The sequence below is a fragment of the Bombus impatiens genome, unplaced genomic scaffold, assembly GCF_000188095.3.
Source record: "Bombus impatiens unplaced genomic scaffold, BIMP_2.2 scf_0317, whole genome shotgun sequence".
NCBI lineage: Eukaryota > Metazoa > Arthropoda > Insecta > Hymenoptera > Apidae > Bombus > Bombus impatiens.
Window position 1 is genome coordinate 306642 of NT_176736.1, and position 20205 is coordinate 326846.

Below are 20205 nucleotides of genomic sequence, written 5' to 3' on the forward strand. Positions count from 1 at the left end.
GGCCGCTGCCGCGACGTTTTGGTACTCGTAAAATTGCGACGCTGCTGCCATCGCCGCTGCATGGGTCAACTGTGTCGCCGGAAGCGGTACCAAACCACCTGGCGCCGCAGCCGCCAGGTAAGGCGACTGGTACACGTAACCTGGTGGCACCCTGAAACCAAAATCATCCAACGGTTAGACAGTTCTACGGTCAACGATCACGCAACGGCACTCATACATCTAATACGAAGAATACTCGCTGGTTAATCATGGTGGACTAGGAAATTAACACTATAACACTGGCAACGAGCCGTTTAAAACGTTATACGGTTGTATACTGGATAGTTATAATAAAACGATTATAAGGTAGTCAGTTGATATTATTGGCGACTAAAATCATTTCACTTTTAGTACGATAGTAAATCCTATTTACGCAACGTTTCATTTGCAATTCTTGTTCTGTTTTTTAATATTTAAAAGATTCAAGGATTTGCTGAATATTTTTTATCGCTGTTTCCCCTTCTATATAGATTTTGTATGAAGTTCAAAGAAATTAATGTATTCATGACACTTAAGTGAAAATTATTCTTTTTATGTTGTGGAGATCTGTTTTGTGTCTTTGATTTGTGTAATTGACTTTCGTGAAATACCTTGTATTATTCTCATTATTTTTTATATCGTAACAAAACTATATGCGGTCAGAGTATCGCGTTTCTTAACTTCTAGTCTTAACTACTAGTCTTCCGTTTACTTAATTTGTACGAATTACTCCATCTGTTTGGTCCTTATACATGTTTTTCATAGATTTGAAGAAAAAGACTTCGTACTAGTATGGTATAATAATACTCATAAATATTTATGTGTATTAAATCAAAAAACGCAATCATCTTCTAGATGCAGAAGCCAATAATATCAACCCTTGGTACTGTGTGTTTGAACTTATATTAGAAAATAGTAAAGCAATTGCAATATGTTGGGTACATAGTAGCTAACGCTATAGCAATTGCTATAATTAACAAGCTGCAAGGTATTCCAAATATTTCTCATTTTAGCTTCAAACAATCATTTTTTCCTTGTGTTTAGTCCACCAGGATCATTTAGTCCTACGTAATCACACTTGCTGTTCGAAACAATCTATGGTCCATCGAGTTTCTTGATTCTATTATCATCTCTCTTACCTTTTCTAAGGTAATCAACCGAACTTGATGGACACCGGAAGCTTTAACAGTACATTTCTCCCTGTGCAGTTAAGAACTGGAGGAAAAGAGTGAAAGGAAGACAGTTGGAAACTTGCGCGTGTAGAACTATGTGTATAGTGAATGTTCCACGCAAGCGATGTTCTGCGTGCAGCTAAGTAAAGCGCGAATACAATCTCGTACTTTACCCCTCCCTCAATTAAGATAAACGGTTTATTGGAAAAGCGTTTGGTAATAGCTAACTTTCTCCAACAGATAACACGACGATCGCTAATGGACTCGGACTTGACATTATGTGACTACGCGTTCGTATTTGTATTTCATGGCTCCCGACGCCATAGCTGTGCCAGGAAATCGTCGAAAATACTATCAAGAAAGAAACGAACTTTTACGTGAATTCCACTTTGAGAGGATTAATGGTCGTAAAGTTTTTCCTGTAAAAACATGTGTCACTGTATTAATAATCAATTCTGTGTTATCTGAAACCGTACTTTGATATAACATTTGATAATCGAATCTGAGTATTATCCGCGTTTTATGCCATCATTTCAATGTTACTTTCACGTGTATACCACTGCAAACGATATATTACTCGATAAAAACGCGAATGTAAATGTGTAGTGTTCGTGTAGGAATTATTCGATGCGTGAGTAAAGGACAAGGGAGGGCAGGTGGACGGAAAGCGGCGCGTTATGAGAATGGTAACAGTGTGGTATCACTAAGGCGTGACAAAAAAAATGCGCAACAAATCCAATAAAATAAAAAAAAAAATCCTCAATGTGTCGGCAAAACAACAACAAACCAACGACAAACGTGTGTGTAGGTCATTTCACGAATATAAAGATACTTCTCGATACACGGCACACGATTACCTAACACCAACGTTAGTATACCTAAAATTCACAGGCGTAAGAAAGAAACAGAAAAGTGATACGTTCCACGGCAGTGCCTCTGTCTCTATCTCTTTTCCCTCTTTTTCTTTTTCAACGCGAAACGATCGCGTGTAAAAACTTGCCGCCCCGTCACGATTCTCCTTAGCGCGTTCTTCAATTTATCGTGACACGATCATTTTCTTTTAACCAACGACCCTTCAAACTCAATTATCTTTCTGCAAATTCTTACCGATAATTGATCGTTTAGCTGTATGAAACTAAAAACCGGTATCGAAATTAATTCGTTGCCTTCAGCTGTAATTAATAATTATATAAATATTAAAATATGAAAGATGCGAAACTTACGTTTCAAGTGAAAGTTTTTTTGCTACATCTGTAGAATAATATTTTTTTTTTCATTTGTACCTATATTATAGTATTGTTAAACACGATATTTCACGTAATTATTAATACGTTGTTTGGTAACTGTTTCATACTTTTGCGTGTAATTTTTATAACAGACATGTAACCAGCAAATCGCGTTTTGAAAGGACATACATACAAACACAGGAGACAGCCCTGAACTTTTTCGCGGATCGATAATAGCTAGTGTCCAGTCCACGAAGGAAATCAATATGTTGTCCTGTGGCTTCGAACGATAGTTTGCTTCGTCGAATTAGTGCACATCAACATAGATTAATGAACGTCGAAAACGTTCTCAGTAGCGCGTATTTCTTACCCGTCGTCTCAAAATTGAGTTACTATTCTGATTCGCTACGAAATTCTGTATTTTTAATGAAGATAAAAGAATTAAAGAAACAAAATGAAACGATAAAACAATTATCTGACATCATTAATAAATCAATAAATCATGAACAAATTGATATTGATAAGTAGAACGATATTAATATAACTCGGTTAAAACGAACATTTTGTTAACCAGTGATTTGAGTTGAAACGATCGTTATATCGATACGTTAGATCGAATAACAAAAAATTAATTGTAATTTCAGTTATTGTCTGCTTCGATTAATTGCACGTTTTAAAAGATTACTTACGTGGGATATTAATAACATTATAGCAACGTTCGTATGAAAGAAAAAATGAAATATAGCAAAGAAATGACAAAAATAAGGCAAGTAGTATGGAATTACAAAAGTATCTCTGCATACCTATAATCTTTAATCAATTTATATGAAGAAATTTTCGTAATAACGTAAAAATATTCATCCTTATATATCACGTTCGTAAATACTGGATAAACTGTAATATACATTTATAACTGGTAAAATCCTTAAGTAATAGTTATCATAAATTAGAAACATTTATAAAACGAGTCTACATAGTGTTGGCAAAACGAAGATGAAATCAGGAAAATATCATAAAACATAACTTACAGAATAAATGAAGATGATAGAGGTAAGATTGAAGCAAACGTTTTAACATTTTAATTTACGCAAATAATCGTCGATCTATTAAACGCGATGTTGATGTAAATGCCACGCGATCGAGCTTAGGTTTACAATGCTTTATTATTGTCACACTGAATGCATAAAAAGACATCACCTGCTATATTTTTTTGCCGAACTGATCGTCTAAGAGATTGGTATATCGGCGATCGTCGTAAAAATATTACACTTGGCTTGTTACCAGATGGCCACCAGATGCTTTCTCGAGGTACTTGCAGCCAATTTCTCGATTCTGACAATTTCCCCCGGCGAGAACTCCACGCCAAGTTTACGGAAATTAATAGGTTATTTCGAATCAAGTTTATTTCCATGCTTGAATATTTCTGTTTAACTGCGAATGACGACAAAGTAATCTGATTTACAAACAAGAATTTTGCAAATAAGAATTTTTGCTTCAGTGGATATTTGTTACCGAAGTCTATTCCTGATGACATTATATATGTACATACACAAACATAGAAACTCCGAGAAAGTACATACTTATTATCGTCTTAACCTCTTAAGCCCCACTTTCGTAATATTACGTTTGTTGCGTACAATCTTAAAATTCTACTTCCGTAATATCGCATTCGATAAAAATCGTAATATTACGTAAAGCGTTTCTTTTCCACACACTTTTCTAAAACTCAGTGAGCCCTTAAGGGAATAAATTATTTGAAAATCCGTTACATCATGTAAAATAACAAGGCGAATCTATTTGTTAATATGTAATACGATTAAAAATTGATATTACAGTAAGTAATATTATATACTAATATTTTTAAATATATTAAAGAATTTTCTCATTTCCCTATTTATTTATTCATTCTATTTTAGACTTGATCCCTGTGCTTTACTACTTCAACAAACTTAAAAATTATTCAAAATAGTACATTCAGTCATTTCTTACACGAATTTTTTATACTACATCGTCGTTAAATTTTTCATTTTTACGTCAATCTCAACCATATTTATTAAAAACTTACGTAACTGAAATGCAATATTGAATATCTGCATTGCACGATTCTCAGTCCAGACCTTGGACAACTTAATAAATTCACGAAATCGCCTCATCAACTTTTGTATGATCTTTTTTTTTTCCTCCATTTTCTATTGGATTTATCTTGCTGACGCATCTTCACCGCGGTCTGTGCATTATGGATGGCTCGCGTGTCCTCAACCCCGCATTTTCTACTCTGCGTGTTTTTATTTTACCCCCTCTATCTTCATTTCTCTATATATTGTTCTACCCAACGTGTACATATATCTTCCTAGTTGTCAATACCTTCTAATGCTAATATCACTTTAGACAACTGACAATCGCGCACAACACATTCTAGTTAACCGAGTTGGCATTGGAAACCAGTGAACCTTTTTCGATCATTCTAACGTAAATTTTAATTACGAAATTGAATTTTTGGTATGAACATATTTGATATTTACGTAGCAGAGATTCAAGATCGTACTCAGATTTTGCATCACAATTCACATATCTAAATCGAATCGATTTATCTATGCTTGTTGTTAATTATCGTCTCCATGGGAAAGTGTACACAAACTAAACAAAGTTTTTTGTTGCAAATTTTCGAAATTTTCTTTATGAATATTCTTTATTAATTCAATTATCCATGTAATGAAAATTATTCTTCAGAAAGTTATTTGCTATTAATGATCAACGATATCGAAATGACTTAAAGGACTTAAAGCGGAATCTGATTCAATTTTTGGAAACTAAAAGAAGTGTATAAAACCGTTTTCAGAAGGATTAAATATTCATATGTATCGTATATAACAATATCAGTATGAGATACAATTAGATATATGATCGATTACCGATGAAAAAAAATTATTACAAATTTGAAAGATATACAGGGTGGCTGGTAACTGGTGGTACAAGCGGAAAAGGGATGATTCTACGCGTAAAAGGAAGTCGAAAATATAGAGTAAAATTTTTTTTTAACTTTTTTTGTTTAATTTTTCCATCGAGACAACGATCTACAGAGATCCGTTATAATGTACTGCACGCGTACCGAGCGAAAATTCAAAGTCGATTTTCTCGAAAACAAAGCCTCAAACGAAAAATTTTCGCTGTATATTTGCGACTTCTTTTTTCGCGTAGAATCACCCCCTTTCCGCTTGTACCACCAATTACCAACCACCCTGTATATCGCATTTTCATCTAATTAAAAGGTAATCGTAGATTTTAAACATTCAGACGATGTAATAGCACGGTACTCAATGAATAGTGTGACTAATTGTCAACAATGAGTTCGACCTAACTATAACAGAATAATTTCCGAGCAATAACATTGATCGCCCGGCGCATTCGTCCTTGGGATCTTCGTGCAAAAACGAGGCGGTTGTTTTAATGGTCAGCATAATTTTCGCGATGAGAAATTGTCGGCGACACATCACGAGGAGACTCGCATAGAAGTTTTCATACGATCGATGTAACCCGTGGATATGCTTGTGAACGAAAAAAACATGCCATATACCACACAATTTCTCCTGGGATTAAGTGTGACCATCACGTACTGACAATTACAAAAAGAAAATGTCATTTTCGTTCCACTTCGAACTGATAAAAATAGATACCAATACCGATAAACTTATGAGATATTAAGGTATTATTAATTCAGTTGTCAATGGATCTAAACGTAGCACGTACTTTAAATTGTTCGTTAAATTGTTCAATATTTCATATTCGCTCTCGAAATCGATTCCAACGAATCGTATCTGATGTTACAGGATACAATTTCGTAATACGTGGGCCAAGATTAGGTGATTTAAGATAGGTATCTGCTGGACGAGTAATTCATAATTAATAAAATTATGCAATGAGATCATACGGAACTATTTGACGAAAGCGATCTTAACGATTGGAATAACGTTACACAGAACACTCATGAATACAGAGGAACAATATTATTGGAGAATGCACATTTTCCTAAATTCAATTTAATTTTGTATCTCATATTCTTGTACCATCTTTCCCTTAATTACTCCGTGTATGAAGATTATCAGTCGCAAATAAAGAACAATGAATAATTGTAAAAACGAGCTAATTTCGAAATAAAAGGTAAAAATTTATCACAATTTAGGAAGAAAATCGAGATCCGTCCTCGCGAAGTTTAAACTAGACTGATTGTATCATCCGGGAATTTCCGTTCATACTGTGCAATTGGTCACAAAAGCACAAGCAGAAATATTAGAAGATAATAAGGAAAGAGAAAGTTAGAAAGAGCAGTTAAGAGTATAAAATATATGAATGGACGGATAGGTAGATAGATAAATAAGAAAAAGAAAGAGAGAGAGAGAGTGAGAGAGAGAGAAACAGAGTGAGAGTGAGAGAGAGAAACAAAAAAGGCGTTTCATAGTCACGGAAAGGTTTGAATTGTCCTTTCGTGACATACCTAAGTGACCACCCTCGATTTCCGACGCAAAGTGGTCGTACACCGCGATTAAGATCTCCTGACTACGCGAAGTAACGCGAGGGCGGGCGCGTGGACAAAGATACTTAATAGTCCCTTCTAATTCATGCGCGCACGCTTCCAAGGACTTGTATATTCAAGTACACGAAACGTTCATTATATGTACGAGGGTTGTAAGAATTCGCTAGAAACTTATGAAACGTCTAATTTAGCCATGCCTAGCCTTAAACGAAATGGGGAATAATCAAAAGTATCGTAATTGCAAATTCCTTTAATTTAAATGTATGACTTGTGAGCGCAAGGATACGGTTTCTAGAACAACTTCAGATGAACGTAGAATACTATTGGACATGGTAAAACCGTATCTGTTTTGTGATGAAATTTCAAGTTTTGAAATTGATCTACCTCTGACTCTGAAGTAGTTTCTTACCAAACTTAATTTAAAAGAAGCTACTTTGACATCCGCGAATCTCCATTTAACTGCAGCAAAAATTACTTTATTGAACTGAAGTATAACTTGTCTTCCCATTATATTTCCTCCAGATTTAATCTCCTCGGCTTCCTCCACAGGCTCTACCTATGTATTCACGAAACTGAAATAACTCCTTAGTGATTGACGATTGCATGTGGAAAAAATTTCAAGAAATAAATTTCCTTGATGCAGGACATGAAAACACTGAAGCATCAGTACATAAAGTACATCGAAGTTGAAAAGTATCACATTAGAAAATAAACAATTTGTATGTTTCCATAATTAGATGACAAAATTTTCAAATTGGCCTTATCATTACATTATCATTACATTGTCTTTTCAAATGAAACCCTTGAAGAGTTGCAAAGGCTATATTTTTATACATAATATATCGTAAAACAATGGTTCATAATTTCAATGTTATTTCCAAATACTGAAAATCTAATACTATCTATGTATACTATGCAATCGATGACATTGAAATTACGCTATTTACATACGAATAAGCCTCTCTAATTCGAATGAAACATCCTCAATGAAATAACAATACTATAAGCAACAAAATTATTAAGTCTCTAATTTAGATAATCTGGCTAATTATATCATTGAATACATTAATTACATTTCACTCCTATATATTTACCTATTTATTTGATACAGTTGATAATAGACGATGCGCGAAATTTTGATAAAACTATGTATTCCTTGTCTCAAGTTAATTTTTGCTAATTCGCAATACAATTAATGAAAGAATATTTGACACGATTTCTATATGATCTTATGATTTCAGGTACATTTTTAGGGAGTTCGAAAATTGTCCCATATAACATCATCAAGTTCACACACACACGTGAAACTGTGACGGCACGTGTGCCAGGTGGTCGCACCGTAATTTTCCCTTTAGTTTGTTTCCGGATTGCGTGTTGATGAGTACTGTACTTTCCAGAGTGTATAGGTATATCCGAACACCTGTGCGTTACAGAATACCTGTTTAATCGTCAGCTCTGCGATGTATGCGTATCAGTTTGTATGTGTACGCGTGTGTATACTTGTAGAGTCAATGCGCAGTGCACAAATTGTATGAGCGCCGGCGCCGTGGATAATCCAATAGGATGATCTGCCAATCCTTGGGAAGCAGAACAGACCAATGGTGAGTTCGAGGGTGGTTCTTCCACAACTTAATTGTTTTTTTGATAGCACGTTCTTCTACTACTATTCAAACTACCAGTCCGATTAGAATAACTTGGACGTGGAAATGTGGGAACCCAAGGTCGAAGAAAGTAGAGCATCGACGAAAAGTAAATAAATGAAGGTGAACGCGAACTTCGAAAAATGTTATTAAAGTAGATTCGTACGAAGATTTCTGGAACACAGCTCACGGAAATAGAGATCTGAGAATTAACCAAGATATATAAACATTTCGATGCAAAGTACAGTAATTTATTGGAATAGCTTTTTTCCAGTACCTACATGTTAAATGACTAACTGTTAAAGGAATTACGTAAAAGAAAAGGCGGCAACCTAGCAGCGAAAATATAAATTTATCTTTCAGTACATGTATCATTATGTGTTGAAAAACTGATTATTCATGGTCGTCCTTGAGATATTAAGGTAATAAACTGCGCTTCGAACGTGCAAAAAATTATGATCTCGTAAAACGTAACTTGAAACACGACATTCAGGAGGACTCATTTTACGGTTATTTGGAATACTTGATTTTACCACTGCAAAATTAAGCGCCAGAAACTAGAATGTTTATCTGCAGTAGGAGTGTATAAGACTCGCCGAATGAGTGACAGCGACAGGTGGATAGAAGCATCGACAATGAAAATAGAAACAGACATTCCATACGGAGCGCCGACTATGAACCTCTTTTCTAAAAGCAATACTTCAACTACGACAAATTCACGGCTAACTCTGATGAATATATTAACATCACTCATCTAGCTTTGCAATGGATGGATTCCAACAAAATATGATTATTGCGTACGTTTCAGTTTCGTATTCGGTACTAATTTTTGTCGAAATGTCTAACAGATAAAAGCACGTTATATGAAGAATTTAATTAATTCGAAGCAAAAGCTCTATATTTATCATTAACAATTATACTTATGTATATGAAGTAGTTCATCTTAAATTAGTTTTGCAATTGCGACCTACAGTATATTTTATATCAATAATATAACGTGTATTATATTAGAATACACGTAATATTAGCAGTACTACCTCAATTATTTATAAATTATATTAAATATTAAAATCGAGGAAAAATAATCCTCACGATGTAAATTAAAGAATAATTTATGAGTCTATTTTATTGAAACGCTTCTAATCAATCAAAAATTAAAAAGTCATAAAGACTCGCGATTATAACAATTGTCTCATCTAATAATACGAACACTAAAACGGATCCTTCCTCCGAAAGAGGAATTTACTGATATAAAGGAGAACGACCAACCCCAATAGAAATAGAAATTTTCATTATGGCACGGCTCTTTGTAATTCCGTTCACAGAGAAAGAACAGTTTTAATTCGTGTTAAAAATTCTCCCGTAGAAACCCTCGACGGAATGGCTCAAACATAGAAGCTGACACGGGGGACAGGTGGATCTAAATAAAGATTGGACCAACGCCAGAATCTCCAAGATGGCTGAAGCGAGATGCGAGGCGTGTCATCGTCGTGGTCGTCGTCATCGTCGTCGTCGTTGTCGTAGTCGTCGACGGCGCGACGGACCGTTGTGAAAGCTTACGACACTACGAATTTACTAGCACCGAGAAAATCCTCTCTGACGTACAACACATCTTCTGGTCGGTGTTGGATTTCACTTTTCCACCTACGTTCCGCTAATTTGAGGACATGTGCTTCGCAACACGGATCTACGATTATGCGTTCGATGTAAATGATATTCTTGCCAATCTTCTTTCATATTAATAATCGAGATATATATTGAATTTGCGTATTTAATATTTGATGATATTTTATATTGGCAAAATTCTCTCATTCTAATCCTTTTACTATAAATAGAAAGATATTTTTGTTTTGCAATTTTGGAGTAAATGACGACGGGCAATAATTTTAATATTATTCAGAAATTATAAAATAAAAACATGAAAGTTATTTTTACTAAGCCACTACGACTTTATCTACGACGTTTTAACAAATTATCATATATGTATAAGTTAGTTACGTGATTTAAAGTATCAATTTCTTCCCAATCAGTTTAAAAAAAGATAGTTTGCATCGTTGTCCTATCATAAATAAAAATTGAATGTAAAATTATTGTAATTTTTGTACCCATTATCTACCGAACATTTTACACGTAAATTTCTTTTGGACTTACTAGATCACATAAAATGTAATTATTTTCACGTTCAATTTCACTGTGAAACGTAATGTAACACAAGTCAGGGCGCCTCCCGTTGTCTTTCGATTCGAATAAGAACATTCGTTTGATAGCTCGTTTCAAAGAAAGAAATATTTACTGGCATTTTGCATTTCAGCTTTGCTAATTGCCAGTACATAATTTTGATATTGCATTGTCATGGCATAAAATATTTATGTCCCTGTAAAAACAAGTTACAAGGAATACTTCGATTTCCAGGCTTGTTTTCTTCAATTTTCTAATGACAGACGGTACACCGTGTTATATTAAAGTCCAAAAACCACCACGTACAACACCAAAAAATACAACACCAATAGCGACACCAAGTGTAGTGTAAGCCTTAACCACACACACAAGGTTATTAATATTATAATGGTTAGCGGAGCCTGTACACTTGACGAATCTCCGTTTCATTTGAACAAAATTCGTTCATACATCAAATGGTAATGCGTTAGTAAATATTTTCTTTTTTCCCTTAGAATTAAGATATTTAAAAACGCCGGTATTTACTCGAAATTTATAATACGGGAGATAACGATATTGAGAAACGTTACGACAATTTTTGTTAGTAAAACAGGAACGAATGTATTTCTGGTTCTTTTTTCTCTTCGTAGCGATTCTACCTTTCGATACCGTTCGATATCTCCACGAATTTCTATGCTGCGCCCAAGAATCTGACTGGGCCAAACGGGGTAAACCGCGATAAAATCGATTGCCACGATGAAAAATTAATGAACGTTGTCGTGTTTCGCGGCGGTGCGGGTCGATTTCCGGTGAAAAATACGGGAGATCCACCGCTTCGAAGAATCGACCGTATCGTTCATAATTCAACGAAATTCTGCTGCACACGGTTAATCTCCTCCAGCTATTTTCTTCTCCTTTTTTCAATAATCAAATAAATAATTCACAAAGCAAGCGTTTTACGTGACGGTTTTCCGCAAAAGATCATTCAACAAATTGAAATTCATAAAAATAGTCGAAACTTCGCGAATGATATCCTATACTAGTTTCAATCCGAAAAGATAAATACTTACAATCGTAAACGATATTATACTATATTCAGAAAAACGAGTTATCACGATTATAGTAAAATTCCAATCTTTTAAAATTGAAGAAGACCCGTCACCAAAAACAGACCAAAATAATAAAAAAAAAAAAAATGAACAAATACGTGAAAACAATGCACGCGACAAAAAATTTGAAATTTAGGAAAAAAGAACAAGATACTCCATATGAAACACACTTAATATAAAAAAAAGCCGAAGTGGTAAAGAACCTATACGAAACATAACAAAACTTTAAGTAAACTAATTAAGTGAAATAAAATGTTTTGATATTTGATAATAAATGTCGCCATCGGTGTTCGACTTTGCAACATTTAATAGCAAATTATACGTCTGTTTGTGTTACAGAATTTGGATTTTAATGGAAAACATACTACGTTGCCTCACTGTTATCTTGTTCACTAAATTAACATATATTATTGCGAATTAATTAGACAAATTCCTATTAAGATCATAATTATACATAACATTATAATTATTGTAATTAATATTAATATTAATATTATTACGATTATTATGATTATGTTGATTAAGAAAAAGAGTGTAAAAGAGTAAAGACCAAAAAAGTCAAAACCAATAAACAAACAAATCTCTCAGCAACCGCAATCATTATCATATCACTTCACGTCAACCTCATCAAGAAAGAAGAAACAAAAAACACAACCAAAAAAATACAGTAGTAGAAGAAGAAGAGGCCGATCCTCGGAAGTCTTTGATTTTGTAGAAATAAATTCGTGGGTACTCATGGCTTCTGATACGTGTGCGTGTGCCGCGTTCTTTCTCTCTCCCTCCCTTTCTTTTTCATCGATTGCAAATATCTCTGCCCCTTCTTTCTGTTTCTCTTTTCATATATTTTTCGTTTCATGTCTCTCTGACTCTTTCCATTCATCTCTCTTTACATTTTTTTATATTTGCGCTCCTTAGAACGGCCATGGCGCTCTCAAGGATCTCGAAAAGGGAATTCTCGTCTTGCTCCCTTACGCGCAAGCGTCAGGATGCTGAAACGTTATATATAGTCTATCTTTAACAAAATATTCATAACATTATCAAACTGAAACCGTCAAGCGAGTACCTTCGTTCTCGATTTTCGAGTATTTTCTTTTTTTTTTTTTTTGCTTTTTCTACCGACCTTGTACGATTTCTCAGTTCCCTAAAATTGTTCCCTTCTTTCGTTGTATGTAGTAAACAAAATTAGTACCAAAAAATCAGAGAAAAATTATTCTAATGTGTCTTTCCCTTAATTTTGTAGCAAAATACGTCAATTATTGCACATTGTTAAAAAAGCCATTTGAAAAGTATAATCGGTATGTCGTAAAAAAAAATACTACCTTAACTATTCAAAACCGAAAGATCGTTGGTGCATCGTTTTTATCTCGATACGTTCATGTTAGATTATGTATAAACGATGCAACTTTACAATTCAATTTCAATAATGAGAATGCTAGCGAGGACTCCTCTTGACTTATGCTATTTTTCAATGACTACAATTACAACATGTATATTCTTAATATTTTTCGACAAATCACATCAACATAGACTCACCCATATTGGCCAGGAAGAACTGCGGGGTATCCAGCTCGAATGCCAGCAGCGAACGGGAATGCTGAAATCATAAACAGTTCGGAGTTAATCCTATTTACGTTTCTAATGGCCAGCCCTGAACTCGAGCACCCGTCTTCGTGTAAATCGAACATCCTGTTCTTTGCAAATATCTCTACATATTTCTTTCCACCTAGTCTAAACGAGAATATTATTTACCGGTGCCCGTAAAACAGTATATGCGACAACAGATATATTAAGATACGTGTATATTCTTTTTTCAAGAATAGATTTCCGATTTCAGAGAGGATAGAGAGATAAAGAATAAAAAATTTATTAACATTTTTCTCATTTTTGCTATAATATTTGTGATATGTAGAAATAATTATCGTGAAACATTTTTCTTACCGCTTTCATGAGTTAAACTTAATAATACTTTGTTTAATAATACTTTAGTAAACTTTAATAATAGGTATAGTTAGTATAAAGTATAAAAATACACATTGTACTTCGTATATATGGACATAATATGAAAAATTACAAAATGTGTACTATATAGAATAAAACTTCAGGATTAATTTTTTAAATTTAAATTAAATTAAACTGCGGTATATTAAAAATCTTAGTCGAAATATTAAAATTTTTCATTTATTTTAGATAAAATGAACTTGTAAGATATAATACGTTTCAACTCCACTATTTTCTTTTTATTGAATAAATATTGTAAATATAAAGTTACAGATAATAAACAAGTTGATTTTAAATATTGTTCGTTTGTTCGTTGAAACTTGTTCGTTTCCGACACAAAACTTTGTGACTTCTTTTGTGATGAAATAAGTATGAAGTATGTAGCTGCATTAAAAGTTTACGCGTATGGATAATATGCATAACATAGCATTCATTTTGGATACATTTATATTCTGATTATGGTAATGACATGCTTTCTGTCGAAGAATAGATTATCATACATAATACAATTCAAAATCATTATAGATACACATATGTAGCTCTATACATATATAGTAAAATACGATACAAAAAAAAGCAGAGTATCTCAGAAAAAAACATACACTTACTAAAGAAATTGATATCGATAAATCAATGCAACTAAGCAAACTAAAAGAAATGTTTCATATATTGTGATGACATATACTTGTCATGCTTCAATGTTGCTTACAAATACTTAGACTTATATTTTTTTAATATACGAGGCATCTTATAAAAATGTACTTTAAAAGTCAAATATCATAGCGTAGAATACGATCGGTGATTACTTGCACTTTGAATATAAAATATAAATTTAATTTAAATGATAATATTAATTATATTGAATTTGATACAAAATTGGTAAATTCTTTGGGAAGGCATACTTTAATATTAAAATATTAAAAGCATCACAGACTAACTTCAAGACAAAAATGATTCTTGTACGTTGAAAGAAACAAGAAACAAAAGTAGAACCGGCAGTCGGGTTAAAGCAATTTTAGACTTAGGTGCCGAAGCGCCAAGCTATCTTGGCCCGGAGCCACGACTAGAGTTCAAGAAAGTAATTCGAGGGACGCTTTTCGATTTGCACAAATGTCGTTCGTAATGCTGTCTTTTGCCCTTTCGTTGTTGCTTCAACTTCTCAAATTTAAAAGCAGTGAACTTAAATAGTTACAAAAGTGGCAGGGTCGTTATTTTCCAGGAAGTTTAAATTTGAATAAGATTAGAAATTCTAATTATGTATACATCTTTTACTTTTCCCATAAGGTAGAAATTCTAAATTTCCTGATTGGTATCCAAATGAAATATCTCATTAAGAGAACCTTTGTGATGAATTTCCGAGTAACTTGAACACATGTCCTCGATATATCAAGCAGAAGTGTAACTCTTCGGCCAAGAAGTACGTATATATTATCTGTTGCTCTACCGAATGGGATTTGCCGATTTGGCTATGTTTCAACAACGTAAAACCCGTGACAATGACGCACAAAAATCATCTGAAAGATTACAAATGATATCTATTCCGGTAAATTTATCAATGTCTCGGGACAAGGTTTTGGAATTGCATTCTCTGTATAATTCTACGAATTATGGATAATTTGCCAAAAATTTGAAATTAATTCGTTGGTAATACAAACGAATCATATTCCAAAATTTTATCAAATATTAACATTAATGTGAAACGAAGAATATTTGTTAATATATGTATACAGGGTGGTTGGTAACTGGTGGTGCAAGCGGAAAGGGGGTCATTCTACGTGAAAAAAGAAGTCAAAAATATAGAACAACAATTTTTCGTTTGAGGCTTTGTTTTCGAGAAAATCGACTTTGAATTTTCGCTCGGTACGCGTGCGGTACGCTATAACGGATCTTACTGTAGATCGTTGTCTCGATGGAAAAATTAAAAAAAAAAAAATTAAAAAAGAAAATTTCGCGTACCCCCTTTCCGCTTGTACCACCAGTTACCAACCACCCTGTATTTTTAAATACAGAATAAGTCAATAAGATCTAACACTTGAAATAACTCGTTATCTATTTATTTAATGCAAAAATGTTTGCAATTTATTGTATTCGAGGCGACTGATCGGATAAAAACATTTTCGTTTTTTGACGCCTTATATTTTGTGAGATATCAAGGTGACTTTGAATTTTTTAGATAATATCGGTTTCTTTATACTCTGTTGTAGCCGCTAGGAAGATCAATTCATTTGGCCTTGAACCTCAAAAGGAAACGAAAATTTTTGGTGCGTAACTGCATCCCGCGTCGAGCAAGCTCTGTATCGGCTTGAAGATAGACACAAATTAGTATTTTGATATTTGAAACGCGTGTTTTCTTACGTTTGACTGTATCTGTGATAACGTTATTTGACCACCAACGACTAAAAGAAGCTACCTCCAGTATTTACATTATTTTGGACCTTAGATTTAAAGTAAGCAACGCAATACCAAAAAAAAAAATATATATGTATACATAAAGTCAATCTTAAAAAAACTCAAAAGATATAAAACATCAAGGAAATCAAAATGTATTCATGCGATAAATCCCTTCGAAACAATAAATTTTATTTCATAAAGTCAATAGATAACGAATTATTTCAGGTGTTATTCCTTGGCTCACCTTGTGTGTAAAAAGATATCTTTTATAATATTTTGTTAAACGGTTCGAGACAATTCGAACTCTTTTTATATCCATTGATAAGTAAAAATAAGAAATACTAGAATACCAAAGCAATAATTTAAAGTAAATTTAACCGAAGAGTTAACACCTAGGCACCAGTCAAAATAAAAAAGTTTAAGCGACAAGAGACCAAACACCAGCAATTGTCGAGTTTGTCCCAAATATTTCGCACAATTCATGTTCATTGAATAAGCATTTGCATACTGCTGAACAAACTTACTCGCTTGTAGATTACCCCTGGGCTTAGCTCCTAGAATTGCCAGGTTGACGTTTGCTTTGCGACCGTCGATTATAGGGTTAGGGTCTTTGCACGCCCTCTCTGCTGCTGGCCTGTCTCCCATGATCACCTGCGTACAGATCCGATCGATTATTCGACTAATCCTTCCGCTTCACCTGGATCTTGCACGCCTCTCCCTCATAAGCAACGATACAAGCCGTGTATGTACCATACATGTAGTACCCGGATATTTCAACGACGTTTCAGATAATCTATTCTGTTAGTTGTTCTAAAAATCGATATCAATTTTTCAATATAAGCCTCTATTGTTATATACAATAATTATTCGGTTCATTAGCGAAAACCTGGTTTCTAAACTAATATTGGTAAACTGTGTAAAAGAAGCTTAAGAAACAATCAACTTTACGTTCAAACATATTTCTTTGATTATTTTTAAACTTTGTTCGAAACTTCCTGCGGAAACTACTATTTCATGTATGTATGGCATGGAACGTGTTCTATTTTCTTCATTACGCTTTTATTTGTAGCTTGATATTAAAAATATTTAATTTCAAAATAAACGAAACTTCTTTAACTTATAGATAAACGAATGAAGAACATTTAAGACAAACTTTATATTTTATAATAAACGGATCGAACAAAGTATAGATGGTTACGGAATTCATAGATACAGTACAAGAATACTGTATGAATAAAATGAGTGAGTAAATTAATGAAAAAAAAAAATGTCTAAGATATTATGGAATGTTACTGGAATCACTGTAATAATGATCGCCAACTAGTTTTCCAGTGATAGTGTAAGCACTACTACAGGTAATAACGAATATTTTTAACAGAATTTCCTTTCGACAATAAGAGCAATAAGGGCAATAAGGGTAATAAGGACGTTGACTCGTAGATTTCCATATTATCCTTTGTATAAGCAATGTATATTTGATAGGAAGGGAAACTGGTAATGAAGTACACCTACACGTATATACCTTTACGGAAGAAAGAACATCACGGTATACAGAAAATTAACAAAACAAGTCTTTTTGAATATGAGTGAACAAACTGGTTACGTTATCGTAACAAATTATACTATTATCTTTATGCACTTAACATGTTTATTCTAACAGTCAACGGCGGTTGAAGAATCTTTTCGAGTTTATATTTTAAATGAAAGTTCGTAAAAATATATAATCCTATGGGGATAAAATTATTGAAAACAAAAATTACTGCAAAAATAATGCCTACATGGGAATGACATCAAATCATACAAAACAACATGTTAAAATAACAATTTTTCAAACAAAATCATTTTGATTATAAATAACTAAAAATTAAATTCTATCGTTCCTCGTAGCTCCATTTTTTAATTGTAAAACCTTATGCTACAAAATTGTTAAGATTTGTGATCGTCAAGATTTAGTACATATATACCTTTGATATTACTAACAATGGTACAAATAAAAATATACATAAGCTACTCACTCTAAACTATTCACAAAGTCAAAACATTTCACAACAACAGCTATGAATCAGGAAAAGTAAAAACATATCGAATAAATAGAATGTGTTGTTTACGATACTTACGAAACCATAGCCTCTACTTTTTCCAGTCTGCCTATCGGTAATGACCACGGCTTCCTCGATATCACCATATACGTTGAAATGTTCCCTGAGACTTTTGTCAGTTGTGTGGTAGGGTAAACCTCCGACAAAAAGTTTTGTCCAAGTAGTATCTTTTTGTTGAGGCGTAGTACCAGCTAACGCACCAAGGCCCGAGACTAGTTCGTCCGGCCCTGGCGCCCCAACAGCGCCAACCGCACCGACGGCACTGAGACCAGCGGCACCAGGCATCAACATCCTCCAAATTTTGGCGAGATCACCGCCGGACGGGAGGACGACTTGCTCAATTTTGACACCTTCTGTGATACTTTGGTCAACGCTAATTACGTCACAGGCTTAACACCATTTAGACGATTGACGATCTGGTTATCTAGAATTGAAAAGAAATTCAAATTTTTATTAAGTACTAATTCTCTCAGTAGGACGTTCTAATTCGATAAACATTCTTCTTTTAATATAATCTACACTACTCTTAAAAAAAAGCATATTATGACATAAAGAAAGTGTATTATAAATTTCCTTCCCTTTCCTTAAAAAATATTTTTTATTAGAATTTAGTATTCATTGAGAGAGTAATTATTTTTTATGCGCTGTAAAAAAGGAGAATTTTTTCTAAGATGAAAAGATAACTACTGTACGTTTATGCAAAGTATTACTGTCATTAATTATTAAGTATCAGTTACTGTTATCTCTGACGTAATTTTCACAACTAAAACACGAAAAGCGATAAATTTTCTTTGCATTTGCGAACATATTTGGCTTTCTAGACATGATACTCCAGAAATATTTAATAATGAAATTCTTTTTAAAAATATAAACGAATAAAAATAGCATCAAAGATACATATATAATAATAACTATTATGCTAAGACTTGAGAGAAATTGATAAAATTGGATATACATGGTTAAAATTATAAAATGCATGAAATACAATTTTATTGCAACCGAAGAGAAGCAAAATCAATAAAATTCGACGAGAAGACTGAAACATCCTGAAACGGGGCGCGATATGAACAAGGGAAAAGCAGAAAGTACGCGTTTAGAATTCGATACCCGTGATGGACGACCCTCCAACGAATCGCATCGCCCCGCATGATCTTCGTGAAATGCATAAACATACGTGCACAGGCATACAAGGATTTACGTTCATATAAAAAAGATTTCATGTATCCTACATTGCACGACAGTGAGAGAAAGACTAAAGTAAACTGTTTCTCCCCTTCTTATCCCGATACTCCAAGTACTGTTCTACCCTCTTCTCTCAATTCCCTTGAATCGATAATTCCTTCGTGCATATAAAGAGAACAGATAAAAATCCCCTTCTGCGCGGAAGCGGGACCCCCGTACACCGGGAAAAACCGGCGAGCCTGCCGGGAACAAGAACAGAAACAGGCACCACTGGTGTAGTGCCAAAAGAAGAAGGATGCGGAAAGGTGGGTACCTTGAAGAAAAAGAAAAGGGCAAGGAGAGAAGGGACCCTGACCTCCATTCAAGGCTCGGTAACGGCCTGAAAAGGGAGCCAGTTTTACTTCTTGTGAGGAGCAAAACTGCTCGGGCCGAACCTAGCTAGGAGGGTATTTTTCGTGTGGCTCGGCTTTCGAGTTTCTGCAATGCTGCAGGCAAGGATAGAAACAGAGGTCTACAGAAGGGGCCCTCTTTTTCCTTCCCTTCCTCCGTCTCTCTTTCTCTTGCGCATTTTTTCCTTTTTCCTCCTTTCCATATTCTTCCACTTCTTTCTCACACTCATATTGTGAACACCAGGCACAGGCCCTGCGAAGTGGGCCCTACGTTCTCTCCTGATCCCCCCCCT

At 34.0% G+C, this 20205-nt stretch overlaps 1 protein-coding gene across 4 annotated transcripts in view; it reads right to left on the reverse strand.

Annotated features, from left to right (window-relative positions):
• The window catches only part of LOC100744654 (RNA-binding protein 24-like), a 29924-nt gene that overhangs the window by 5786 nt on the left and 3933 nt on the right, over positions 1–20205 (reverse strand). For all 4 annotated transcript variants that reach the window (XM_033320418.1, XM_012384910.3, XM_012384911.3 and 1 more), the window contains exons 2-5: positions 18360–18765; positions 16767–16893; positions 13387–13447; positions 7–151 (exon numbers count right to left, since the gene is read on the reverse strand). In XM_033320418.1, the coding sequence (XP_033176309.1) occupies positions 7–151; positions 13387–13447; positions 16767–16893; positions 18360–18632 (606 nt within the window). In that variant the 5' untranslated portion in view covers positions 18633–18765. The remainder of the gene's footprint in view (positions 1–6; positions 152–13386; positions 13448–16766; positions 16894–18359; positions 18766–20205) is intronic.